The sequence below is a fragment of the Colletotrichum scovillei genome (assembly GCF_011075155.1).
Source record: "Colletotrichum scovillei strain TJNH1 chromosome Unknown Contig00006, whole genome shotgun sequence".
NCBI lineage: Eukaryota > Fungi > Ascomycota > Sordariomycetes > Glomerellales > Glomerellaceae > Colletotrichum > Colletotrichum scovillei.
Window position 1 is genome coordinate 3,965,250 of NW_023336264.1, and position 22,323 is coordinate 3,987,572.

Genomic DNA, 22,323 nt, shown 5'->3' on the forward strand with positions numbered 1-22,323 from the left:
CAAAACGTCTTTGTGCGGCTTCTGGGAGGCGGGCAGAGCCATTGGGAGCGTGGCGGGCCACGGAAGAAATTGAAGTCGGGTTGGAAGAACCGTGCGAGTGCCTATTGGACCCTGCAGAATCGGGGCCGCGCAGCAGGTTGGTCTTGAGGCGCATTGGTAGCCGGCTACGCAAGATACTAAGGTAGTGCGTGCCTTAATCACATCGACTTGTCGCGCGTCGTGTACTAGGATGATACACGTAGAAGACCCAGCAGGTCAGCTGGCCAAAGGTACCCGGCAGTACCCTAGCGAATGACAGCGGATTAGTGGACACGGCCCGTTTTGGTCCAAGGTACGGCAGCGAATGTGGGATGAGCAATCCTCGAGGGCCGGGAAGAGAGGGGGTTCTGGCACGTACATGATGGAAGCGTTATGGTCATGATGGAGGCTGAGAAGATGAAAGGGAGTTGACTGCTTCGGTATCTCAACGGTAGATGTTGAGTAAGTATCCGTCAGGTAGGCAAGTACCTTAAAGCAAGCACGGCAAGACAGGCACGATAGTACCTACCTTACTTAGGGGAGGCAGGGGCAGTCGCTACCACCTCTCCTTACCTTACAGACAGTCCGTCGGCATCTCGAAGAAACTACCGGCCTATTAGGTAAGGAAAGTCTCCGTACGCGTGAGGAGGCAAGTAGACTGTTTCTTGGGTTCTTCATCCTCAACCACTAGGGCTTGTCTGCAGAAGCCGCACCGAATATTCCGTTGAGATGCTGTGAATACTGTAAAGATTATGACGAATGTGTGGAAAAGATTCGTATCGTATTGATTCTTTTCTTTCGCTTTTCCTTGCAAATGGGAAGCCCAGTCCGAACCCAAGTTTCTCTTCAGGTAGGCACGCAGATGCATACCACCCCATGTGCCTGCGTGCGCCTACCTACCTTATAAACCTTGAGGTACTTGCTGACCACGTCGGGTACAGAGTACTTGAAGGTATAAAATCAACTAAGGCAGAACGAGTGAACGGCCATGGTATTTACTGTGCCACCTACCTTACCATGACGGAAGACACATGTGTACTTGAGGTAGGTACTGTGTTAAGTAGTAAGTCAGGTAGCTTCCATCGAGAAGAATAAGACAGAAGAGTACGTACCTATTCAAATGTCCGTAGCTGGCATGAAAGACCTGGGCAGCTGGGAAACAGCACGGCAGGTACCTTACTGAGGCAAGCCCGGTTGACAGGAGCAAACAGGGAGGTACTGCGTACACCTCCATTGGGTTTTTTGACTTCCGCTTGCCGAGTTTTAGCGCCTGCCTCCCCGTCTCAAAATGAGCACATGAGCAAGCCTGGTGCAGCGGGTCCTTGTCTGGAGACGACGAGGGGACGACAATGAAAGGCTAACCTGGAGCCATTCGAACTGCGTGTCCCGCCGGTGCTTGGTCCCCACCCCGCCAGAGCTCTGGACTCAGCCTGGACTCTACCTACCTTACATTAGGCACTCTGTAACAAGGTACTCCGTAGACGCGATGAGTTTGTCAACAGAAGATACACACAGCACAGAAGAAAAAGACATTCATTTGATCTGCTCTCTACCCGTTGTCGGCGGGCAGATTTATCGACTTGAGCTGATGACTCTGCCGTTAGTGTTCTGCTGCGTAGCGGCACTCTTCCTGGTCGATCAAGTCCCAGGGTTGGGTGACAAACGTAAGGTACCTACCTACCTTGAACCGTTTACGAATACTTGGGTTCTTTCTCGCGGCTTTGCTGGGCGACCGCATGCTGTAGGTATCTTCTGACCAGAGCTCGTTCATTGCGGGTTGCTCATCACTTATTACCTGTTGTACGACCTTGTCTGGCTCTGTTGTCTTCAACCTGTCTCGAGCAAAAGCAGCGTGCCGTGCGTAGATCATCTCAAGGTTTGACTTGAGTCGAGACTTGACAAAACCATACCCATCTGGCTCTGCAACGCAACAACCCTCAATGCCAAAGTTTGAAAGCTCTTCAGTAATGAAGTGCTGCGGTTTCTCTGTCCGAACCGCACGCAACCTTGAGCTACTTTCCGGCACCTCGAGCATGGCCCCTCTCTGGACCCCGCGTGGCCTGCTCCTTCAAGAACCGTAGTGTACCCTTACGCCCTCGGCGACATGTCCTGGATTGCATCACTTGCTTCGACTAGTAATGTCGTTCCCATTGTGTATGGACAGTTGCATGGCATTCGATATCTTACTGTCTATTCGGGTCAACGTTCAATTTCGAGTGTGGTTGAGGCGATCAAGCTGGGATCTCTTGTTGCCACTTCTGGAAGCTGCTGTAGGTACTTTGTCTGTTGCTTTGTGGGATAGGCCTGACAACCTTGAGGAAGCAGTCTTGCGGGAGTCTATGGAGTTGACAAGCCTGAGAATAGTCTAGTGACTTGCCTGTTTACTTTCTTTTCCAGCTGTCACCGTTGACACCAAATTGTATTGAGCTTGTGCTCTGTTCAGTCATTGAATTGAGCGCAACTCAGGCACTAGGTAGACAGTCAAACTGACAATGAGGGTATCGCGAAGAAGGCGGATGAAGAGAAGGAAGGCCGGGAACCAGAGTCCGCGCAAGATCTACCATGAGGGGCGTCTAATCGTACATGACTTGATAGTAGGATGAAGAGAATTGCCAAACGTAAAGTTGATGGCGTTGTCGTCTCCTGGCAGAGTCGTACTAAAGTAGTCGCGGCAAGTAGCAATGTTGAGGTAAGAGGTAATGAGCTACCCTGCTCTGAACGGCGACGATAGCTTCAGCACCCCAAGACTCAGGCAAAGTCAGTAAGTAAGGTAGGTACCTAGGTAAGGTAGGTAGGTCACCCCCCCCTTGTCCCAGTCACTGGACTTGGGACGCACTCCGTCATTCCTCGTCCAGCTGCGCGCGCTAGTCTGCCCTGCCGTGTGGTCCGCGAGGCCTCGAGCCCAAAAGGCAAAAGACCAAAGAACAAGACCAAGAACGCACAATCCACCCCGGGCTGCGGGCTGCGGGCTGCTGCCCCTCTTTCAAAGTACCTCCCTACCTCTCCCCTACCGTGCCAGGCGTGCCTTCCCTCGTACCTCACGGATACCTTACCTTACCTTACCTTGCCTACTTCCATCCACGTCTCCACCACCGACCACTCCTTCCCACCAACCAACCCACCTCGCGTTTCTCTAAACGGCGTGACAACATCCTCCTTCTCCCACCTCTTGGGTACCCAACCTGAACTTCACCAAACCTCCCACCCCCCCGTGCATTGCTCTTCCTCTTCTCACCTTCAACTGGCATTCCGCCTCGACCTTCGTCGTCTCCAACATACTGCGTAAAGATACCTCAACGCAAAGCTCCCCTCCATCAGCTACCAGCCATTACACCCATCTGTCCTCGAAACCACTTCGGTTCCAAATCTCACGATCCTTCTTCGCCGCCCGAAGAAGCACTGTCTCCCGTCTGCCCACCCGCACCGCACCCGCACCCGCACACCACCACCACCCACCCCAGCAAACCAAAGCTCCCCCAGGGCAGTCATCGCCTCTGCTCCATTTCTTTCTCTCTCTCAACGCACCTTGCCTGTAGCCGCCGGCCGCAACTACTCTGAGAGCACCACGAGAGGAGAGAAAGGTTCAATCTACCATCTTCTTGTCTTCCTACAATCCCGCCTTCGTCAACAATTTCCAGTCATTGTAAGTAATTCTTGCCTTTCTCCCTCTAGCTAGCCCTCCTCCATCCAATTCCTCTCTCACTTCGTGGTCCACGAGGCAGAAACAACACCACCATCATCATCATCCTTGAGCTTGCTTGCTTGCTTGGTCCGCCTGCCCTGCCCCTCAGCGACGTGCTGTGCCGTCATCACCACATTCCCCCTTCCCAGTCCCCTTCCCCCTTCTTCACCACTCGCTTCCACAACGCTGGACCGCAATCCGCCGAATCTTGCCCTGTTTCTCGGCCCGTCATTAGCAGCTCACCTACACGCGAGAGAAGTGGTCTTTGCTGTGTGGTGACCTTAGTTTCCGCCCAAGGTGTTTCTAGGTAAGGTAGCTGCCTCGCTCGCACTACCAGCCTGCACGTACCTGGCATTTTCCCCTCTGCCTGAGCGAAAAATCACCTCACTGCGTGCTGCATGCATAGCGCAGCGCATATACACACAACACTGCCCACCCCCTCTTATCCTCTCTGTCTTGTCCGTCTTCCACGTCCTAAACTTGTCCTGTCCTGGCTTGCTCTGCCCTCCTCTTCCTCCTCTGGCTGCTACCTCACCTCTTCCAATACTTCCGCTTCCTCTGCTCCTCTCCTCGCCTTGCCACCATTCGCCTTGCATCGTCGCCATCATTCATATTCCCCTGCCCTGCCATTTTCTCCCTCTCCCTGTCAAAATACCTCCCCACCCCGCACCCCTCGACCGACCGTCCGTCATCCTCGCTCATCACTGCTCGTCGCACAACACGCTCCATACCCTGCTCCATCGTCAACCTATCAATCACCACCAACTCGTTCGAATCTCACACTGCCAGACGGGCTGCTAATCAACCAAATCATCAGCTCCCTGGAGACTGCTCAACGTCGACTTTGACACAAATCCAGAATTCCCTTAACGGGCAAGACTGAACCGATTCCCGACGCGAATCCGCTACCGGCGCCGCTCTCAATTACAACCTGCCTCGCGACCATACCTGCATCCATTTCTTTGGCTCTCGAAACAAGCGATTGGTTCGTCGGCTCCCTACTTCACCCTCGTGCAATTACCCTTGCACGAATTCCACGCCAGCGAAGCATAGTTCTCGTCCTCCGCTGCCCATCACGGCCCGCCTTCGAGTCTCGGATCCGTTACCCCTCACTCCTCTCGATCTCAACTCGCCCAACATCGGCCAACAATAGCAGGGCTTTGCCGTGCTGACAACACCTTCCGAGCCATGGCGCAGAACCGCCCCGCCGCCTTCAACACTCTCAGAATGGGAGGTAAGCTACAGCTAGTTGGAAAACCAATTCCTTACACTGCCATACTAACGCGACCGCCAGAGGTTATTCGCGAAAAGGTCCAGGACGGGATCACTGGAGAGACAAGAGATCTCCAGTACACGCAATGCAAGATTGTCGGCAACGGCTCTTTTGGTGTCGTCTTCCAGACCAAGCTCTCGCCCTCAGGAGAAGATGCGGCTATCAAGCGTGTCCTCCAGGACAAGCGGTTCAAGGTTCGCCCTGATACCTACCGGCCATGTTTTGCTACGGCATGCTGACTTGTGCAAAGAACCGAGAACTGCAGATCATGCGGATTGTCCGGCATCCCAACATCGTACAGCTGAAGGCGTTTTACTACTCCAACGGCGAACGCGTAAGCATTGCCCTATGCCTGAACCCGAATATATGCTGACACGACACAGAAAGATGAGGTGTATCTCAACCTTGTCCAGGAGTTTGTGCCCGAGACCGTTTACCGTGCGTCCCGTTTCTTCAACAAGATGAAGACGACAATGCCCATTCTCGAGGTCAAGCTTTACATCTATCAGCTCTTCCGCGCCCTCGCCTACATCCATTCTCAAGGGATTTGCCATCGTGATATCAAGCCTCAAAACCTTCTTCTTGACCCTACTTCAGGCATCTTGAAGCTTTGCGATTTCGGTAGCGCCAAGATCTTGGTCGAGAACGAGCCAAATGTGTCGTATATCTGCTCTCGATACTACCGTGCACCAGAACTGATTTTTGGTGCCACAAACTACACTACCAAGATTGGTGAGCTCATTAATACCGTCGGCGAACCCCCAATGCTAACATTTTATGACAGACGTATGGTCTACCGGTTGTGTTATGGCAGAATTGATGCTCGGACAACCCCTCTTCCCTGGAGAGTCCGGCATTGATCAATTAGTCGAGATCATCAAGGTCCTGGGCACTCCAACACGAGAGCAGATTCGCACCATGAACCCCAACTACATGGAACACAAATTCCCACAGATCAAGCCGCACCCCTTCGCCAAGGTCTTTAGGAAGGCAGATGCGAACGCTATTGACTTGATTGCGCGCCTTCTTGAGTACACCCCTACCGAGAGACAAGCGGCGGTGGAAGCCATGGTTCATCCCTTCTTTGATGAGCTGAGAGACCCGAGCACGAGATTGCCCGACTCTCGTCATCAGAGCGGCGAGATTCGAGATCTGCCACCTCTTTTCGACTTCACTCGACATGGTCAGTATTTTTACTCTGAATACGTCTGTTTCATAATGTCTGACAACTTTGATAGAACTATCGATTGCCCCGAACCTGAACCACCAGTTGGTGCCCGCGCACATCAAGCCCGTACTCGCAGGAAGAGGATTGGACATTGACAACTTTACTCCGATCCCAAAGGCCGACATGATGGCCAAATTGGATTGAGCCAGCCGAGGACTTGTCCAGGAACTCAGCGCACTCGTGGATCGTTCCCGACTTATCTCGGCTGCAAGCCTATCGTTCGACCAGCGCACACCGAGATGGAGTTCTTGCATGAAGCGTAGGGGCATCGGCCTCGACCGGACGATGGACCAAATGATGATGAGATGTTACACGTGCGATGACGACTTGAAGCTGGACTGCATCGAATGCTCAAAGCGCAAAGGCTTACTGGCGAGGAATTGCGAGATATCTTGTGCTTCGTCAAGTGTCAGCCCTTCCACTACAGTGTAGAGGAGGTACGACAAGAACTGGGCTATTGGGGTACGCCTACGGATTCCGCAATACATGGCCACCTTTTCATAGGAGGCTGCATTGCTGCGTATTGCAAAAGACGCCATTCTGGACTATATCACGATACAGGATTCGGGATGGCTTTCACTTTGTTCTTCACCTTATTATCGAAAACGCTTCAGGACGCTTTGGCAAACGATTGTCTGGACGGTTCAGCCTCACCTTTCTTCGTCTTCTCGTCACTCAGTATGGTCTGGCAAGACTTCCTCAATTATCAGAACTCGGGAGTGCGTGGAAGATACTACGTACGATTGTGGGGTCAAATCATCTCATGGTTGTTGGTAGAGAAAGGAGGAAGCTCTGGAGTCGGGATGCCCTCTCCTGTTGGTTGGGAGACGTGGGCGGTAGGTCTGGATTGGTATTAGGCATGATTCCGAGGAAAAGATTTTAGCTTTCTCTGTTTATTCATGGCAACGCAACGACGGCGAGCCAAGGAGGTCAATTAAAAGGGTCGGGACTGGCTACTTTGCTCAGACATTGGGAAAGACTGCTGTTATGAATTTGGCTTGGAGTGGCCTAGCAGAACAACTGCAAGGCAATCGACTCTATTCTTCACTCTGGGCTCGTAGGTGGCACTTGCTCGTTTGCATGTGGTGATGTGTTATTCTCGACCGCCAAAAGTAGAAACTTGAAGCCAAGAGACCATTTAGCGAGGTCGGGTGTACAGAAAGGTATTCACGCGACGTAAGGATACGAGTGTGGTACCTAGCGATGGCTCTAGCGGGAACCTGGGTGTGTCCTGTATCTGTATGACTCTGCCTCAGGCCAAAACGCAACGTCTGGTGGTTTTGGCAGGCAGGCAGGGGCCCACTGGGGCCAATGGACGCGGCCTGCACCTACCTTAGTACCTTAACTTACAGTTGCTAGCAGGGGAAGCTCGCGTCTTTCCTCCGTCACTTTTCGACGTGGATCCTGCCTCGAGGCTACGTGCAACTGAAAGATCTCGTCTCCGGTTTACCAATTGACCTTCTCACACACGACATCACTATATCTAACCTTGCTCAATCATCAAATACGCAGCCGGTTGATATGGGCGACTACGAGAGAAGACGTTATCATGGCGGCGGTGGCGGCGGTGGAGGCTACAACAACAGGAAGAGAAGGTATCGAGGTAAGCTTTTCTCCCCATTGTGCACCTTGTCTCTGTTTCAGCGCAATCTCACCAACTGACTCTGGCTACGACAGACGACGATGATAACGATCACCGACAGTCGCGACGAAGGATCGATACTGCGCCCCTCCCTGTGAGAGTGCGAAGACAGCTCCTCTCTCTCGCCGAATCCCCGCTCCGACGCTGGCATGAAGAGGTCCAAAACATCGCGCACGTCGTCGCTGAAAACGCAGAGGACGCCGAACTCCGCGAGAGTTTCGTCAGCCTCGTCTTACAGCTTTCGCTAGAGCAACCGCTCAAGACACCGTTTGTCGCTGGTGTGGTTCTTCTCGTGAACACGCTCAAGCCCGAGATTGTGGATGAAGTTCTCACCAAGCTGAGCGCCGCGACTCAAGAGAAGATTCAAGCGGGTGAATGGAGAGATGTGAAGCTCTATCTCAAGTTGCTTGCGTGCCTACAAAGCTCTTTGGATGGCGAGGGAGTTTTCCCCGTCCTCGAGGAGCTATTTGGCCGAGCGGTAGACTTGCAAACCGCGAGCTCTGATGACGTAGATATTCCTTGTCCTTTGCTACGATTTACCCAAGTTACTGACATCCTTGTAGACCATTGGCACCGAGCTTGTGAAGATTATTCTTCTCACGATTCCGTACATCATGTCAGCAGCGCCCGATCAGTGGCTCCAAAAAGCCGCCGACCTGATGGACAAGACCGAAATCATTGCCTCAGAGCCTCACGCCCTGCAAGTTCTGATCGATCCGTACCTTCCCGAGAAGCAAGACCAGCCTACCGGGTCCATGAGCTTCATCGGCATGCTCCAAAAGCAACTGCAGCATGAAGCGGCCAACGGATGGGAATTATCTTGCCTGCCTAGGCCCTGGAAGCTGCCCCTAGAGGAGATCGAAGCACAAGAGAAGCTGGATAATGCTACAAAGCATACCCTCCCCACCATCACAGTGCCCGAGAAGATTGTCGCTGGATCAAGACCGCTATTCCCTGAAGTCTACTATTCGGTTTATAGCACTCAGGACGTCGAGTCTGTCCCGCCTGTCACGGATATTGCCGCGTCGCTGGTCAGAGATGGCCTGGTTGATACGATCAACATTCTCGCCTTCAACCGCAACGTTACTGCGCGGTATCTTATTGACCTAGATTGCTACTTCTCCGACTCAACTTTCGTCAAGCGTGCAACCCCCTTTGACAGACTTCGAGACGTCGAAACTGGCCGCTCAACGTGGAAGCCCGAGGATGTAGCTGTAGATGCCGTGTTTTCACAACTCTTCCAGCTTCCGCTTCCGGAACACAAGCTTGTTTACTACCACTCAGTCCTGACCGAGGCCTGCAAGATTGCGCCTGCGGCAATTGCTCCCAGCTTGGGTCGAGCAATCCGGCACATGTACCGCAACTCTAGCCGAATCGACCTGGAGCTCTCTCAGAGGTTTGTGGACTGGTTCTCGCATCATTTGAGCAACTTTGGCTTCACCTGGAAGTGGACGGAGTGGGTTGATGACGTCTATCTGCCGGACCTTCACCCTCAGAAGGCATTCATCATTGGCGCTCTGGACAAGGAGATCCGGCTCAGTTTCGCTCAGCGTATCAAAGGCACACTGCCCGAGCCATACCAATCACTGATTGGGCCCGAGAAGGAAAAGGATGTCCCAGACTTCAAGTTTAGTGATGAGAGTAAGTGACGAGCTGCGATAGCGAAAAATTTAGCAGACTGACAGATACGATAGGTACGCCCTTTTCTGCAGAGGGTCGCGAGATCGCTGCTCTGCTGAGACGCAAAGCACCTGACGAAGAGTTCCAGCCGGTTATCGAACGGATCCACTCACTTGCGATAGAGCGCAGTCTGGATCCTTTGGTGACGAGCACCGATGTCTTTGTCACAGCCGTGTGCTGGGTCGGGTCCAAGTCGCTCAGTCACGTACTCGCGTGCATTGAGCGCACCAAGGATCGTCTGCTCGACGTTGGCGCGGCATCCGAGGCGGCTAAGTCCCAAATCATCACTGCAGTCATGTCGTATTGGGCGGCGCAACCCGGTGTTGCCATTTCCATCGTCGAAAAGCTTTTGAACTACTCGATCCTTTTGCCCATTTCGGTCATTGAGTGGGCTCTCTCCGGAGGCAGCCGCGTGCAAGGACAATCTTCGGGCGATTCTTTGGCGCAGCCTCACGTCTTTGAGCTGGTGTTTGGTACCGTGTCCAAGGTGACTGGTCGCGTCAGACAACTCCTGACCAAGGAGGCCGAGGCCGACGAGGATTTGAAGGAGAGAGACACCAAGGCCATGCGCGATCTCTTCAAAGCGATGGAGGATGCGCTAGTTAGCTGGGCTTCAGGCAGCAAGGACGAGATGATGGAGGAGATGGACGGAGCCGGTCAACGCGATGCCCTGCTTCGTCGCTGGGGTGAGCGTTGGCTAAGGGTGTTCCGCCGGAGGTCCGCTATTGAGGAGGCCTTCATTTTAGAGGCGAGCAAGGAGCAAGTTGCTCTTGACAACGCCGTCTGAACCAGCCTGGCTGATACTGACATGACGGGCGATGTCCTTGGTTTTTTAGGCAGCGTGCCTTTAGTATGTATGATTACTTAAAAATGGTTCATGGGTTGGCAATGGACCAGGCGAAAGCCCTGGTGGATATGAGATCAAGGTTTCCGATCTCGACAAGGTAGCTCAAAACAGACACAGATTCTTTCCTAAGGAATTCAATACGCAATGGTGGTTTTAGTAGCCGGAAGAGTGACATGGACAGCGGAAAAGGCCTCAACGTCGTCAATCCACCTTGTGTTTGATTGTGATGGCGGACAAGCCTGTTGCGCAGGGTAGTGAGTCGGTCCCTTACGACTTGATAATTCCTCAAGCCCCTGGGCTCGGAGGTCAGCGGATGCGGGGCATTGTTCAGCCTGGTGGCCCTAGCGTTGGTCCCTTTTTTGCGCTGGAGCCATGATTGGACATGCCTAGCTTGGCGGGGTGGAAGTATCCTGCAAGGCTGACATCAAGCTTGGGGAGAGGAAAAAAAATTGGAAGTGCCCCGTCTATCAACCACCGAACTCCAACATACGGAAAACCAATCGAAGCCACTCTCACTGCCCTCGGACTATTACTTTCTCACGGGGTATCAAGCAGCCATACTGCCCGGTATTTACGAATATTGGGTTCAATTTCGATTCTCACACGGAAGCTTTCAGTCAATCGCAATAAGAAAGATTTTCAGACCCTCGTCGCAATGGAGTCCTCAGTGGCCCAGGTGAAGGTGAACTTCACAACAACGCATGAGGATTTGCAGTTGGACGAGAGCAAGAGGCAGTTGATTGTGCCCGCAGGTATGCACGCCCGACCGGATATTCCGACCCAATGGCTTCCTCCAGACTCTAACCTTTTACAACTCATCTATAGACATCAAGCGATATGGCCTCTCAAGGATATTGAACTCCGAGTCCATGCTCAACACCTCCTCCCCCGTGCCTCTCGACTTCCTCGTCAACGGAACCTACCTACGGACCACGATCGAAGAATACCTCAAGGAGAACGGCCTCTCCTTCGAGACGACGCTCACGTTGCAGTACGTCCGCAGTCTGCTGCCCCCCGTCTACGAGGCATCCTTTGAGCACGACGACTGGGTCGCCGCCGTTGACGTACTCTCTGCCACCTCGGCCGCGGGCCGCTGGTCCGGCGACGCCCTCGCCCACGGCCAAGACCGCATCCTCTCCGCCGGCTACGACGGCCTCGTCCGCATCTGGGACGGCTCCGGCCAGTGCCTCGCGACATCCCCCTCGGCCCGCGCCGGCGGCCACGCCAAGCTCCTGACGGACGCCAAATTCCTCTCGTCGACGCAGATCGCCTCCGTCGGCCTGGACCAGAAGGTCGTCGTCTGGAAGTACGCCGAGTCGGCCGACCGCTTCTCGGGCGAGCTCAAGCCCACGCTAGAGCTCCACGGCCACAAGAAGATGATCAACTCGCTCGCCGTCCACGGCGCCTCCAAGAAGATGCTCACCGCCTCCGCCGACGGCCGCGTCGGCCTCTGGCTGGCCTCGAAAAAGGGCAGCCCGGACGTCGACGCCGACGACATCCCCGCCACCCACGCCAGCAGCGTCAAGCGCGCCAAGCTCTCCAACTCGTCCGTCACCGTCCCGCAAAAGGGCGCCCTGGCCATGATCCAGGCCCACGCCGCCGACGCCTCCGTCACGGGCGCTGCCTTCCACCCCACCGACGCCACCGTCGCCTACTCCGTCTCGGCGGACCACACCCTCCGCACCCTCGACCTCACCACCGCCTCCGTCGTCTCCACCCTCACCACCCTCCACCCGCTCCTCTGCCTCGCGCCCATGCCGCGCAACTCCTCCCTCGTGGCCGCCGGCTCCTCGGCCCGCCACGTCACCCTCCTCGACCCCCGCGCCTCGGCGTCCGCCACCTCGGTCCTCACCCTCCGCGGCCACGCCAACATGGTCTCGGCGCTCGCGCCCTCCCCGGACAACGACTACAGCCTGGCGTCGGCGTCGCACGACGGCACCGTCAAGATCTGGGACCTGCGGAGCGTGCGGCCCGCGACAAAGGACGAGGGCGGCGGCAGCGTCAGCGAGGCCGTCTACTCCATCGGCCGGGAGTGGCTCAAGGGCAAGAAGGCGCCCGCCGGCGGCGAGGGCGTCAAGGTGTTTGGCCTCGCGTGGGACCAGACGTGGGGTCTGGTCAGCGGTGGCGAGGACAAGAAGGTGCAGATCAACAGGGGGAGGGACCTCGTTGCTTCTTCGTGAGAGGATTGATGATGGACGGTGGCGGGATGCTGCGAGTCTGAGTGGCGGGATGTTTGGGTGAACTGTATGAGAGATGGAAGGACGAGAAAGGTGGATGCGGAAGAATTACGAATTGTGTGCCTGTGTTTTTCGTGTACATGTGGTTGGGAAAAGTTTGCTGGCATTGAAAAAGCTATAGACTACAAGAATAATACCCCCCCAAAATTTGATCAAGACTTGCAGGGTGTCATCCCTCCCAGATTCCGGTGATGAATCGCAAACGACAACTCTGGTTTTCAAGTCGCAGCCACGCAGTAGGACCGAAACCACATGATAGAGTTAAGTCCAGATGATGTCAGTAACCCTCTTGCTCTGTTTCTCTACCTCTCCTAAACGCCTCGCAAAGTGCAAGTATAGTTAAACCATAGCCAGCCAGCCACGATTGAATCAACTATATATCATCAGCCGTGAAAAAAACAAACCACTTCTCTCTCCTTCTTCTTAGGCCAGTGTGAAGCCCCAAGGTGTCTCTAAGTCTGCCACATGTGCTCACTAAGTCCGAGCATCTTATCCGCCATCTGCCTCTTGGCGGCGCTGGCGATCCCCCGCTCGGGGTTGGACAGCTGCTCGCTAAAGCACAGTTCCAGCAGCGTCCTCAGCTCTTCGTAGCTAAACGTGTCAGACGGGTCCGCGTGCTCGTCCTTGTCCTTGTCTTCGCTGGCCTTTTCGACAATAGCGTCGGGCCCCTTGTCGAAGAGGGCAAAGTAGTTTGACGCGCGCGCGAGGTCGACGCCCTCCTCCACGTTCTTGAGGTTCTGCTGCAGGACCAAGATGTTGAGCTGCATGCGGCCGCATCCCTTTGCGTTCATGGGCGAGACAAAGGCAGCGTTGGTGACTAGGTAGTCGTTGATGAGCAGGCCCAGACCGGTGCGGATGAAGGCTGTTTCCTTGGCGCGAAGGTACCGCGCAATGGTCTCATCGTAGAGGACGAGGTCCGAGTTGAGATTGAGGATTTGCGGATCAGGCTCTGTAACTTCTTGGTCGAGAAGATAAGGGGCCGTGTCGGTGGACAGGGCAGTGCGGAGGGAGTAGATAATTTCGCATCGAATCTCCATGTGGAGGGTCAAGAGCGCGGTGCCGGCAAGTTCTTCAAACGACGAGACGATTCCATCGAAAGCCCTGGTATTTGTGTTAGCAAGGGAATAATGATATGGGGGCTTCAAGAAGAGAAGAAAACTTACTGAACGGTCTCCTGCGTCATTGGCAGACACACAGGTCCATCTTCGTTTGTCGCCTTGTTGGGGTCGTTCATGAGCGTCCACCGCTTGCTCGAGCCTCGGTTCATGTTTGGGCGGGAAGAGTCGGATTCGTTGCGAGTAATGTGACGCAGACCTGAGATCTTGACTGCAAGCCACTTCATGCTGGTATATAAAAGACAAAGAGAAGAGATGGTGTCCTTGTCTTGGATGATGTCGGCCATCTCCATGCGCTTCTCATTGGTCTGGACAATGAGCAGACCGACTTCCTTCTCGAGAAGTTCGCGCTCCAGTGTGTCCGATGTCCACAGTTGCTTAATGGTTTCTTGGACATCGCCCTCCTCTAGAGCCATCGCTGCCGACATGCGTAGCTTTGTGGGCTTGTCTGGTTGCGCCTGAGTTTTGCTCACAAGTGACTTGTACCATCCAAAAGCACGATCGTAGTATCTCATCATCTGAGTAATGATGAGCGTGCTCAACGCCTGATCGTGTGGGATGGTACCCAGCATGCGGCAGAAAGCTGTGACAATGGCAAAGAAAGCTGTCGTGCCCTTGAAGACGGGGCGTCTGGCAACTTGAGTCCATTCCTGGTCTTGCAAGAATGTATCAGCTTCGCCAAAGATGGTATCGCTCAACTTGCCGAGAGTCTCATCCAGCTGAGGCTGGAAGACGTTGACTAGGAAGTTATCCAAGAAGGACGTCAATGTGCTGGTGGCAAGATCTGAGCCCGGTGGTACAATCATCTTGAGACGCTGAAGGAAGACAAGAGTAGGAGGGAGGAGCAAGCTCATGTTAAAGACGCTGGGCTCGACCAGAGACTTGTATGTACCAGTTGTCTGCTTGTTCTCCCAACCTGTAGCGCCTCCTCCTCTCTTGGTGCTGCCCTCGGGTACTGGCCGCTTCTTATCAGCCCCGGCCTTCCGAGACGTGTCAGTCAAACCGGGAACAGCAGATCGGATAATGCTCTCAAGAGCCTCGTATTCAGTCGTCATGTCAACAGCCTTGGGGTCACCCTCAGAAAACTTGAATAGGTGCTCTCTAGCGGCATCTTTTTTACCATTGGCATTGGTCCCAAGCTTTGGTGATGTACTGAACTGGTACACGTCGGCGTCCGTGGTAACGTAGTTGTGCAGCAAAGAACGAATCTCGTTCTGGTAGAGATTCCAAAGCTCCTTGAAGCTACCCAACAGGGCGCTGTTGTTTCCAGCACCTTCTCGTCGGATGAGGGCCTTGATCGCCTCGTGGAAGACACGGTGACCCTCAGCAATAGCCTCAAACTTGCCAAAAAGCGTCCACAGGAGATCGTAAATGACATCTGCTCTCATTTGGGTCTCTCGACTGCCGTAGATATGCAGTCCTTGAGAGTTAGTCGAGCCGCCGCGCAATGAGCTGGGATGCCGTTGGTCGACCTCGTTAAGTGTCTCGTTCACAATGGTAAACAGCTCGACAGGTAGTCTCTGCTTGAGGGTGTCGACAGCCGTCTCTAATCTTCCCAGCTTGTTAAGGGATTCCACGAGCAGAGACACGTATGAGAAGGTGTCGGCCTCCGGGTTTTTGGCCGGATCTTCAGTCGCCGATGCTTCGAAATCCATGGCGTCCAAGACTTGGTGGAAAGGAGCAATAGTGATTGATTCGTAGTTGCCCTCCTTGAGAGCGCCTTGAGTCTTGGCGAGGTTCTGCCACCGCTCTTGACAATACGGCGACTTGAGGTACAGGTGCTCATGAAGCTCCTCAACCAAGATGTCCATCAGTGCCGTATCTTGATTGGCAAGGTAGCCCCTCAGATCGCTCAGAGCACCGATATCGTCCAGCTCTGGTTTCCTCAATTTACGCAGAGCATTCTGCAAGACCTCAACTGCACTTAGGAAGCGCTTCTCGGAGATGCGGGCTTCTAGTTGATCCGGCACCAGACGCAGCTCCTCCAGCTCGTTAAGCGTGGTGAGAAGCTCATCATAAGCCTGCGAAGTGGCCGAGAGCTTCTTAAGGTCCGGGTCCGACGTGCAGAGGCTCACCTTGGACGTCAGCAGGGAGTCCTTGAGCGTGCGCACCCTCTTCTGCGAGGCCTGGATGCTGCCTTGAATCTTGTGGAACGTTCCGATCGAACTGTTGAAACCCTGGTGGTGCTCGTGGACGATGCCCTTGAGGGAATTTTGCAGATAGTCGTGCGTCTGTCGGAACTGGTTGTAGTCGTGCGCGCGGCCTACGGAGCTGGTGTCGAGGAGCTGGAGGGCGAGCTGGACAGGCACGCAGTCGGTCTGGCACATTGCCGGCCACTCCACCTTGACGCGCTCGAGGACCTGTCCAATCTGTCTTTCCGCGTTCGTCTCCTGGATGCGCTCGCGGCTGCGGACTGGCGGCGGGCCGCCGCTTCGAAGTGTAGGTGGTGATCGGGGGTTCATCGCTGGCGGTGATCCCACGGCGTATCGGTCGCCACCTCCTCTGTCGTTGCCTGAATATCCATTGGCGTATGGATCGTAATCCTCTTCTTGCCTGCCAAAGTTGCCATATCCGTTGCCGTTGCGGTAGCCGCCGCCACCGCCGTACCGATTGGACATGGTGTGGGAGCAGGTATGTATAGCGAATTAGGTCGGTAGGGAGGGGAATCGCATCGCGAACGAGGGGTCGTCAGGGAGTGAGGACCGGCAAGTATCGGTAGGGAGCGATGATCGGCTCAAAGGAGAGATGCGGCGCTTATTCTCGAGTCAATCGTGCTGTCAATCTGTTGGTGATCGGGCGAAGGGGGGTGAGGATTCCAAGTCGATGAAGTTGTATTCGTGGTTGAAGTGGACGGAGCTGGCTTGTCAACCTGGAAGGTGCTGGCGTCCCGCTGCAGCTAGGGGTGTCGGATGGCTCTAGCCCAGCCGTCCGCATGCATGTTTCAGCGATGTTTGGATGTCACCCGGGGCTCTCAGTGGTTCGCTTCAGCGGTCGACATCAGTTCTCCACCAACCCCGGACGGACTCCATGCCAATTGACCCGCCCTGCCGTCTCGACGCGCCGTTGCGCCGCAGACACTCCTTTCTCAACTCCCGACACCGAAGCTTGAGACCGGGGCTGCCGACCGAGCCCGTTACTCACACCGACTCCTGAGTAATGGGATGCCTGCTGGGATAACACGACGCCTTTTGAAATCCGGATCCAAGTGCTACGCTGCATCATCCGCCGTCATGTCGGAACAATTTCCTATCCAGCCTATTGGGCGTTTCTATGCCGCAAGCCAACCGGTCAAACGACCAAAGGTACCTTATGCATCCCGTCCTTCTTTATTGCGGTGGATATCTCATCAACATGAGTCTCACGTGCCAATGAATTCATTTAAAACATTTTGGCTAACACGGATCAGGAGTTTGCTTGCTTCTCATATGATGACAACCATGAGTTCCATCTGGGCGACTCTTCATTGAGATACTACTACCCGCCTACCCTCGGCACCGACTTATCCAAAGGCTATGATACCTTCATCAAGCACGACGACTCTAAGCCCGAGCACCTAACAGCTCTTCTCAAGACGATCAAGGCTCACGAGGAGGAGACGGGCCAGAAGATTGACGCCCAAATCGTGACATGGCGTGGCATGATGACCAAGGCATGAAGTTACTCCTGCTATCCCTGTCCCAGGCTCAACTAACCAAGAGAACAACAGATCATGGCATCGCCCTTTGAGGATCGTGATGGGTTAGTCTTGCATCCACTATTGCAGATTTACTCAAATGACTGGGAGCTGACAGCACAACTAGCTTTGAAATGAACGCAACGCTGTACCAAGTGCGCATGAACACACTCCCATACCTCCCGCAAATGAACAACTGAGCTGACCCAAACGGAACTCAGGACTGCATGTACGGCAAGCGCAGCAACACCGTGACGGGCCCATGCCATCCAGCCAGACTGACAATTGGAATAGTTACATTGAAGAGAATCACGAGTACAAAGTGGCGTCTCAGAAGCAGCAAAACGCACAGCAGAGACGGGGACCGATTCCGCCCGAAGTGATGCAGTTCTGGGGTATATCAGAGCCTCTCTTCTTCCTCTGCGAGGGAGATGAAGTATGCTAATAGGAAGCTTAGGATATAAGTTCGAGACGTTGGCCACGCTCCCCGACACCTGGGGCGAAACACCCAGAGAATACATCGAGAACAGGGACGTCGAGGTGGTGAACAACAAGGCCCAATACTGCTCCGTAGTCAGGACTGGTATAGGACAAACCGTAATCTGCATAGGCGGCGAAGTCGACGCCGGTACGTTGTCCCTCATCTCTCCCACCCAGCTTATCGTCATCACCCATTGACATTACGCTACCCTTTCCAAAGTCTGGGACTCCAAGCCCCAAAAACAAGGCGCCCCCACAAACTGGGTCGAGCTCAAAACCAGCCTCGCCATCCGCGACGACCGCGACGTCGACAACTTCCACCGCAAGCTCATGAAGTTCTGGATCCAGTCCTTCCTCCTCGGCGTACCCAAAATAATCGTCGGCTTCCGCAGCCGCCACGGCATCCTCACCGACGTCGAGGAGATTGAGACGGAAAAGATACCCGATACCGTCCAGCGCCGCGGGAAAGCGACGTGGAACGGCGACATGTGCGTCAACTTCGCCGCCGAGTTTCTCGTCTGTGAGTTCTCTCCTCCCTTTCCCCCTTACCCCCCTTTTCCATCTCGATCTCTCTTCCTTTCTTTTTCCATAATTTCTCCAAACCTACCTTATGTCGCGCCAATCTTTCTACATTAGCTGCTTGAGTATGAATCGAGCCGTCACTAACCCTTCGTCGCAGGGCTTCGGCAGACAATCAATGATGACGGCGTGTGGAGGATACGCAGGCGGGCGGGCGAGCCCACCATCGAAGTCTTTAAAGTCGACGAAGCCGGGCACGGGGAGCTCTTGACGGACGACTTTATCAATTGGAGAATAAAGCTCTCCATGAAGAATGTCCCATTGGCGGAGGAGCCATAAACCACTACTTATTGGCCAATTCAGATACCATATCACGATGTTTCACACACAATGTGCACGCAAACGGGAACATCAATTATACCGCAAAGAAACCCTTTTCATTGTTGATAAAACGCAATCTTAACGCTACCTAGGAGGTATCTAACTACTACCAAACAAAGACCCAAAAAAACGCCAAACCCAATGCGAAGCAGAAGAGCGAACATGAAAACCCGAATCGGCTGCGTGTAGATACTCATCCCGTCGTGAAAGTAACATCATCGCCGGGGAAAAGTTAGTCCCATCATCAGCGTCTTCAATCCGGAGGAAAAAGAATCAAGCCTAACCCTCAGTGGTAAAAATAACTCTCCAATCTGCCAAAAGCTGAAATGAAAACTCTCTCCCAATGCTTTTTGTGTGTGCTGTCCAACCCGGTATGCTGCGACGTGTTCATACACTTCTCATCATACAGCATGTTTCTCGTGAATAATAATGTTGTGTCAATCTTTACCCATATCCTTCAGATGACCGTCAAAAAGAGATCGGAGCTAGACCGCTGGCCATCTGATTCTCAAGCCCTCCGTCCACCGGCCGTAAAGCACGTCCGAGAGCTGCTTGCAGTGCTCCATACCGGGCCGGGGAGGGCGACCGGGATACTTGGCTTCCACAGCCGTCTTCTCGCTACGTTCCTTCTCGGCAGATTCGGGTGTCGCAATCGACCCATTGCGCCTCCTATGGCTCTTGAGGTGTGGGTTGTTTGCTGCCATCATCAGCTTGGTCGGGCTGCTTGATGGCGTGGGAGCGGCGCTCCTGATGATAACCGTTCCTTGGGGAGTGCCATCCGACGGAATCTTGACCGATTGCTGGGGCATCAAGGCCTGGTTCAGCTTGGGATCCTGGGAGACAGCTGTCATCATGTTCTGCATGAGGTGATAGGCACCCTCGGGATCAACAGAGTCCAAAAGCGTGAAGGCATCGGTGAGCTTCGCAAGCGCCTCCCGCCTCTGCATGCCCGACGTCTGCGCGTGAAGCTCGGCGAGGGTAGGATCCAGGACCCTGTTGAAGAGTCGCCGCCCAAGCAGCGCCTCTTTGCTATTGGTATCAATCGCGGCTGCCCGCATCGGTGCTTTGTTCTCATTGCCCATGGTACCCTCAGGCGAAGTGTCCTCCCATGCGGTGACGGAGCCATCCGAGGGCACCCGGCGGAAGAGTCGCACGGAGGACCCAGAGTTACCGTACGACATGTCTGGTTGTAAAGGCCGTCTGGCGACGGTCGAGCGAGGTGAGCCGTTTGTTTGGATCTGTGTGCCGGAACTCTGGCGGCTCGAGGGCTGGCGACGCACAGTCGACCGGCGAACTGTCCCGGGAGCGGGTGACGAAGGGCCGAGCGGCGCGTCCTTGGGGTCGAGCCGGCGCATGGCCTCTTCTGCCGCAAAGTAGGAAGGCTTCCGTGCATGACCATTCGGCCGCTTTGGCGCCACTGACTTGACCGTGTCAAACACCCACTCGTCCGTGTCGTCCCTGGAAGACATGGTATGCAGGGTCTCTTGGTAAAAGGTGGGATGGGACCTCCGGTTCTGGTTTGCATCCCACATCTGCTTGCGCGCAATCAGCTCCTGAAGAGCCTCAACTTTGCCCGCTGATCTGATGAATCGGTGACGAAGGAGATCTTTGGCCGAAGGCCTGCGATCAGAGTCCTTGACCAAGCACTGTGCAACAAAATCCCTAAAGTCCTTGCTGAAGTTGTTCTCCAGTCGCGGAGGAGAGTTCTTCGGGATGTGGAACAAAACTTTCATCGGATGAATGTGCGCCAGAGGAGGTTCGCCGTTGGCCATCTCCATGGCAGTGATTCCGAGAGACCAGATATCTGCCTTGAAACCATAGCCATCCTGCTGAATGACTTCGGGAGCCATCCAAAAAGGAGTGCCGACGAAGGTGTTCCGCTGGGACTTGATATTGGTCAATTGAGCGGCGACGCCGAAATCGGCCAGCTTGACTTTTCCTGCCTCGGACAAGAGAACATTGGCAGCCTTGATATCTCTGTGAATTTTACCCTCGGCGTGGAGGTATTCGAGACCACGAAGAAGCTCTCGACAGATGATGGCGATGTGGACCTCGGCAAAGTTGGCGGGTTTGAGCTGAGGAATGTTAGCTAGCCGGACTCCGGCAAACTTGTTGCGCCAAGTGACATACCAAGTCGAGACATGAACCACCACCAAGATATTCCATGACGATCCAGAGCTTGTGGCCGCGCAGGAAACTGCCTTTGTATTGCGTGACGAAGGAACTCGCGCATGTGCTCAGCACAGCGATTTCGCCTTGAATCTCTTGAATGTCATCTTCGCTTGACTCGAGATCGATCTGCGCAGGTCTTTGTTAGTCTGTTGTTCGTGGTACACCAAGTCGAAGATGCGATGCGTCGACTTACATGTTTGATAGCGACCGTCTCGCCAGTGGCCTTTTCAATGGCCTTGTAAACGACACCGAAACTTCCACCTGAATATGAAGTCAGCGCAACGGTTTCCAAAAGGACGTAGACAATGGCAAGACTTACGACCGAGCTCCTCCAGAACTTGGTAGTGTTCGGCGACACCCTCGTCGGCCATCGCGGCCGATTTGGACGTCATTGAATCGTTTTTGTTCGCTCAACAGAATTCCTTGCAGCAAAGATGGAGTGGGAGGGAGGGAGGAGCTGGCGACGGTCGACCCGGGAGTCCTAGACCGAGGGATTTCGATAAGAGAGTTGCGCGGGCGAAGCGACAGTATGCTAGGAGAGTTTCGAGAGAAGAAATGGGTATCCAGGGAACGGGCTGTCGTGTGTCAGTCAGGACGGCCTGGCTTGTGTATTTAGGGCGGACCAAAAGCAATTGGATTTAATAAAGCAAGCGGATCGACAGCAGTCTGGTTGCTTGGGACAGCGGCGGTAGCGGGCGGGCTTGTTCGCTTGTTCGGTTGTCGAGCGGGAGTCCAGGGCCTGGTCCAAGGTGAAAGTGGTCTTTTTTTCCCCTTGGTCTCCCACTTTGGCCGTGGTACTGTGGTGCCGTGGTCGAGTGTCGAGTTGGGCGTTGGGCGGTGCTTCGTCGCAAAGCTCGGGCCCTTTGTTTACTTTCTTCCGTTTTGGTATAGCTGGGGGAGCTCCGGGGAACCGCAATTTGGCACCAGGGGGGGTACTTTGTAGTGTACTATGAACCGGGGCGAGTCAGCCGATCTTGCGACGAAAAAAGCAAGCGAAGAGAGATCGGTCGAGAGCCGCTGTTTCTGAAGCATCGTGAGAATCGCGAACAAGAAAGAAAGCGGAGGAGGAGAATAGAAAGATGTGGGAGTGGTTGGTGTTTAGTGCTTCCTTGATATGCATGAGAGATGGAGTGAGAGGTAGAGACGTACGGATACAACGGGCGAGGGCGAGAATGCAAAGTGTGCTACGTGATTAGAAAGAGGTGTGCTCACTGATAGCTGTCGTGTGAGTGCTTGCGTCGTTTGCATGCCAGAGAGGTAGAAGGATTGCGAGCGTGACCTTGATCTGACCTTGATCCGGCTTGCAGACTTTCTTGTCGCCCGTCAGTCTGTCTTGCCATCCAAGTTTCCTGCGACCTTATTCGACGCGCCAAACG

The 22,323-nt window shown here is 54.3% G+C and overlaps 6 protein-coding genes across 6 annotated transcripts; 4 read left to right on the forward strand and 2 right to left on the reverse strand.

Annotated features, from left to right (window-relative positions):
- Positions 1–3,037: 3,037 nt before the first annotated feature.
- HER10_EVM0004887 (uncharacterized protein) lies at positions 3,038–7,209 on the forward strand. Its single transcript, XM_035474515.1, has 6 exons — positions 3,038–4,934; positions 4,995–5,167; positions 5,224–5,307; positions 5,357–5,705; positions 5,758–6,156; positions 6,212–7,209. The coding sequence occupies exons 1-6, from the start codon at positions 4,889–4,891 to the stop codon at positions 6,343–6,345; spliced, it is 1,185 nt and encodes a 394-aa protein (XP_035332552.1). The 5' UTR covers positions 3,038–4,888; the 3' UTR covers positions 6,346–7,209.
- Positions 7,210–7,590: 381 nt separating this feature from the next.
- Positions 7,591–10,331, forward strand: HER10_EVM0010925 (uncharacterized protein). The gene is made up of 4 exons (XM_035480369.1): positions 7,591–7,804; positions 7,879–8,351; positions 8,407–9,484; positions 9,538–10,331. Exons 1-4 carry the CDS (start codon positions 7,723–7,725, stop codon positions 10,308–10,310), a joined length of 2,406 nt encoding a protein of 801 aa, XP_035333304.1. The 5' UTR covers positions 7,591–7,722; the 3' UTR covers positions 10,311–10,331.
- A 538-nt stretch (positions 10,332–10,869) lies between these two features.
- On the forward strand, positions 10,870–12,550 carry HER10_EVM0006943 (ribosome biogenesis protein ytm-1; the record flags this gene model as incomplete). Its single annotated transcript, XM_035476514.1, has 2 exons — positions 10,870–11,122; positions 11,196–12,550. Exons 1-2 carry the CDS (start codon positions 11,026–11,028, stop codon positions 12,548–12,550), a joined length of 1,452 nt encoding a protein of 483 aa, XP_035332816.1. The 5' UTR covers positions 10,870–11,025.
- A 197-nt stretch (positions 12,551–12,747) lies between these two features.
- HER10_EVM0012084 (Sec8 exocyst complex component specific domain-containing protein) lies at positions 12,748–16,560 on the reverse strand. The gene is made up of 2 exons (XM_035481487.1): positions 13,771–16,560; positions 12,748–13,708 (listed from the first exon to the last, which is right to left on the reverse strand). Exons 1-2 carry the CDS (start codon positions 16,338–16,340, stop codon positions 13,060–13,062), a joined length of 3,219 nt encoding a protein of 1,072 aa, XP_035333462.1. The 5' UTR covers positions 16,341–16,560; the 3' UTR covers positions 12,748–13,059.
- Positions 16,561–16,814: 254 nt separating this feature from the next.
- Positions 16,815–18,733, forward strand: HER10_EVM0001436 (uncharacterized protein; the record flags this gene model as incomplete). The annotated part of the gene is made up of 9 exons (XM_035471183.1): positions 16,815–17,024; positions 17,129–17,371; positions 17,429–17,460; positions 17,523–17,550; positions 17,617–17,624; positions 17,690–17,790; positions 17,853–18,023; positions 18,096–18,395; positions 18,555–18,733. Exons 1-9 carry the CDS (start codon positions 16,884–16,886, stop codon positions 18,731–18,733), a joined length of 1,203 nt encoding a protein of 400 aa, XP_035332155.1. The 5' UTR covers positions 16,815–16,883.
- Positions 18,734–18,827: 94 nt separating this feature from the next.
- Positions 18,828–22,090, reverse strand: HER10_EVM0008922 (uncharacterized protein). Its single transcript, XM_035478427.1, has 4 exons — positions 21,267–22,090; positions 21,141–21,208; positions 20,906–21,073; positions 18,828–20,850 (listed from the first exon to the last, which is right to left on the reverse strand). Exons 1-4 carry the CDS (start codon positions 21,337–21,339, stop codon positions 19,261–19,263), a joined length of 1,899 nt encoding a protein of 632 aa, XP_035333055.1. The 5' UTR covers positions 21,340–22,090; the 3' UTR covers positions 18,828–19,260.
- Between the last annotated feature and the right edge of the window lie 233 nt (positions 22,091–22,323).

Bases quoted from the DNA above. Each gene is read 5' to 3' on its own strand.
- HER10_EVM0010925 (XM_035480369.1), top strand. From the start codon at position 7,723: ATGGGCGACTACGAGAGAAGACGTTATCATGGCGGCGGTGGCGGCGGT. The intron at 7,805-7,878 runs GTAAGCTTTTCT...TGGCTACGACAG, and splicing joins CAGGAAGAGAAGGTATCGAG to ACGACGATGATAACGATCAC. The intron at 9,485-9,537 runs GTAAGTGACGAG...CAGATACGATAG, and splicing joins CTTCAAGTTTAGTGATGAGA to GTACGCCCTTTTCTGCAGAG.
- HER10_EVM0008922 (XM_035478427.1), bottom strand. From the start codon at position 21,339: ATGACGTCCAAATCGGCCGCGATGGCCGACGAGGGTGTCGCCGAACAC. The intron at 21,074-21,140 runs GTAAGTCGACGC...AGACCTGCGCAG, and splicing joins AGACGGTCGCTATCAAACAT to ATCGATCTCGAGTCAAGCGA. The intron at 20,851-20,905 runs GTATGTCACTTG...AACATTCCTCAG, and splicing joins GTGGTTCATGTCTCGACTTG to CTCAAACCCGCCAACTTTGC.
- HER10_EVM0004887 (XM_035474515.1), top strand. From the start codon at position 4,889: ATGGCGCAGAACCGCCCCGCCGCCTTCAACACTCTCAGAATGGGAG. The intron at 5,168-5,223 runs GTTCGCCCTGAT...ACTTGTGCAAAG, and splicing joins TCCAGGACAAGCGGTTCAAG to AACCGAGAACTGCAGATCAT. The intron at 6,157-6,211 runs GTCAGTATTTTT...CAACTTTGATAG, and splicing joins TTTCGACTTCACTCGACATG to AACTATCGATTGCCCCGAAC.
- HER10_EVM0012084 (XM_035481487.1), bottom strand. From the start codon at position 16,340: ATGTCCAATCGGTACGGCGGTGGCGGCGGCTACCGCAACGGCAACGGA. The intron at 13,709-13,770 runs GTAAGTTTTCTT...CACAAATACCAG, and splicing joins ATGACGCAGGAGACCGTTCA to GGCTTTCGATGGAATCGTCT.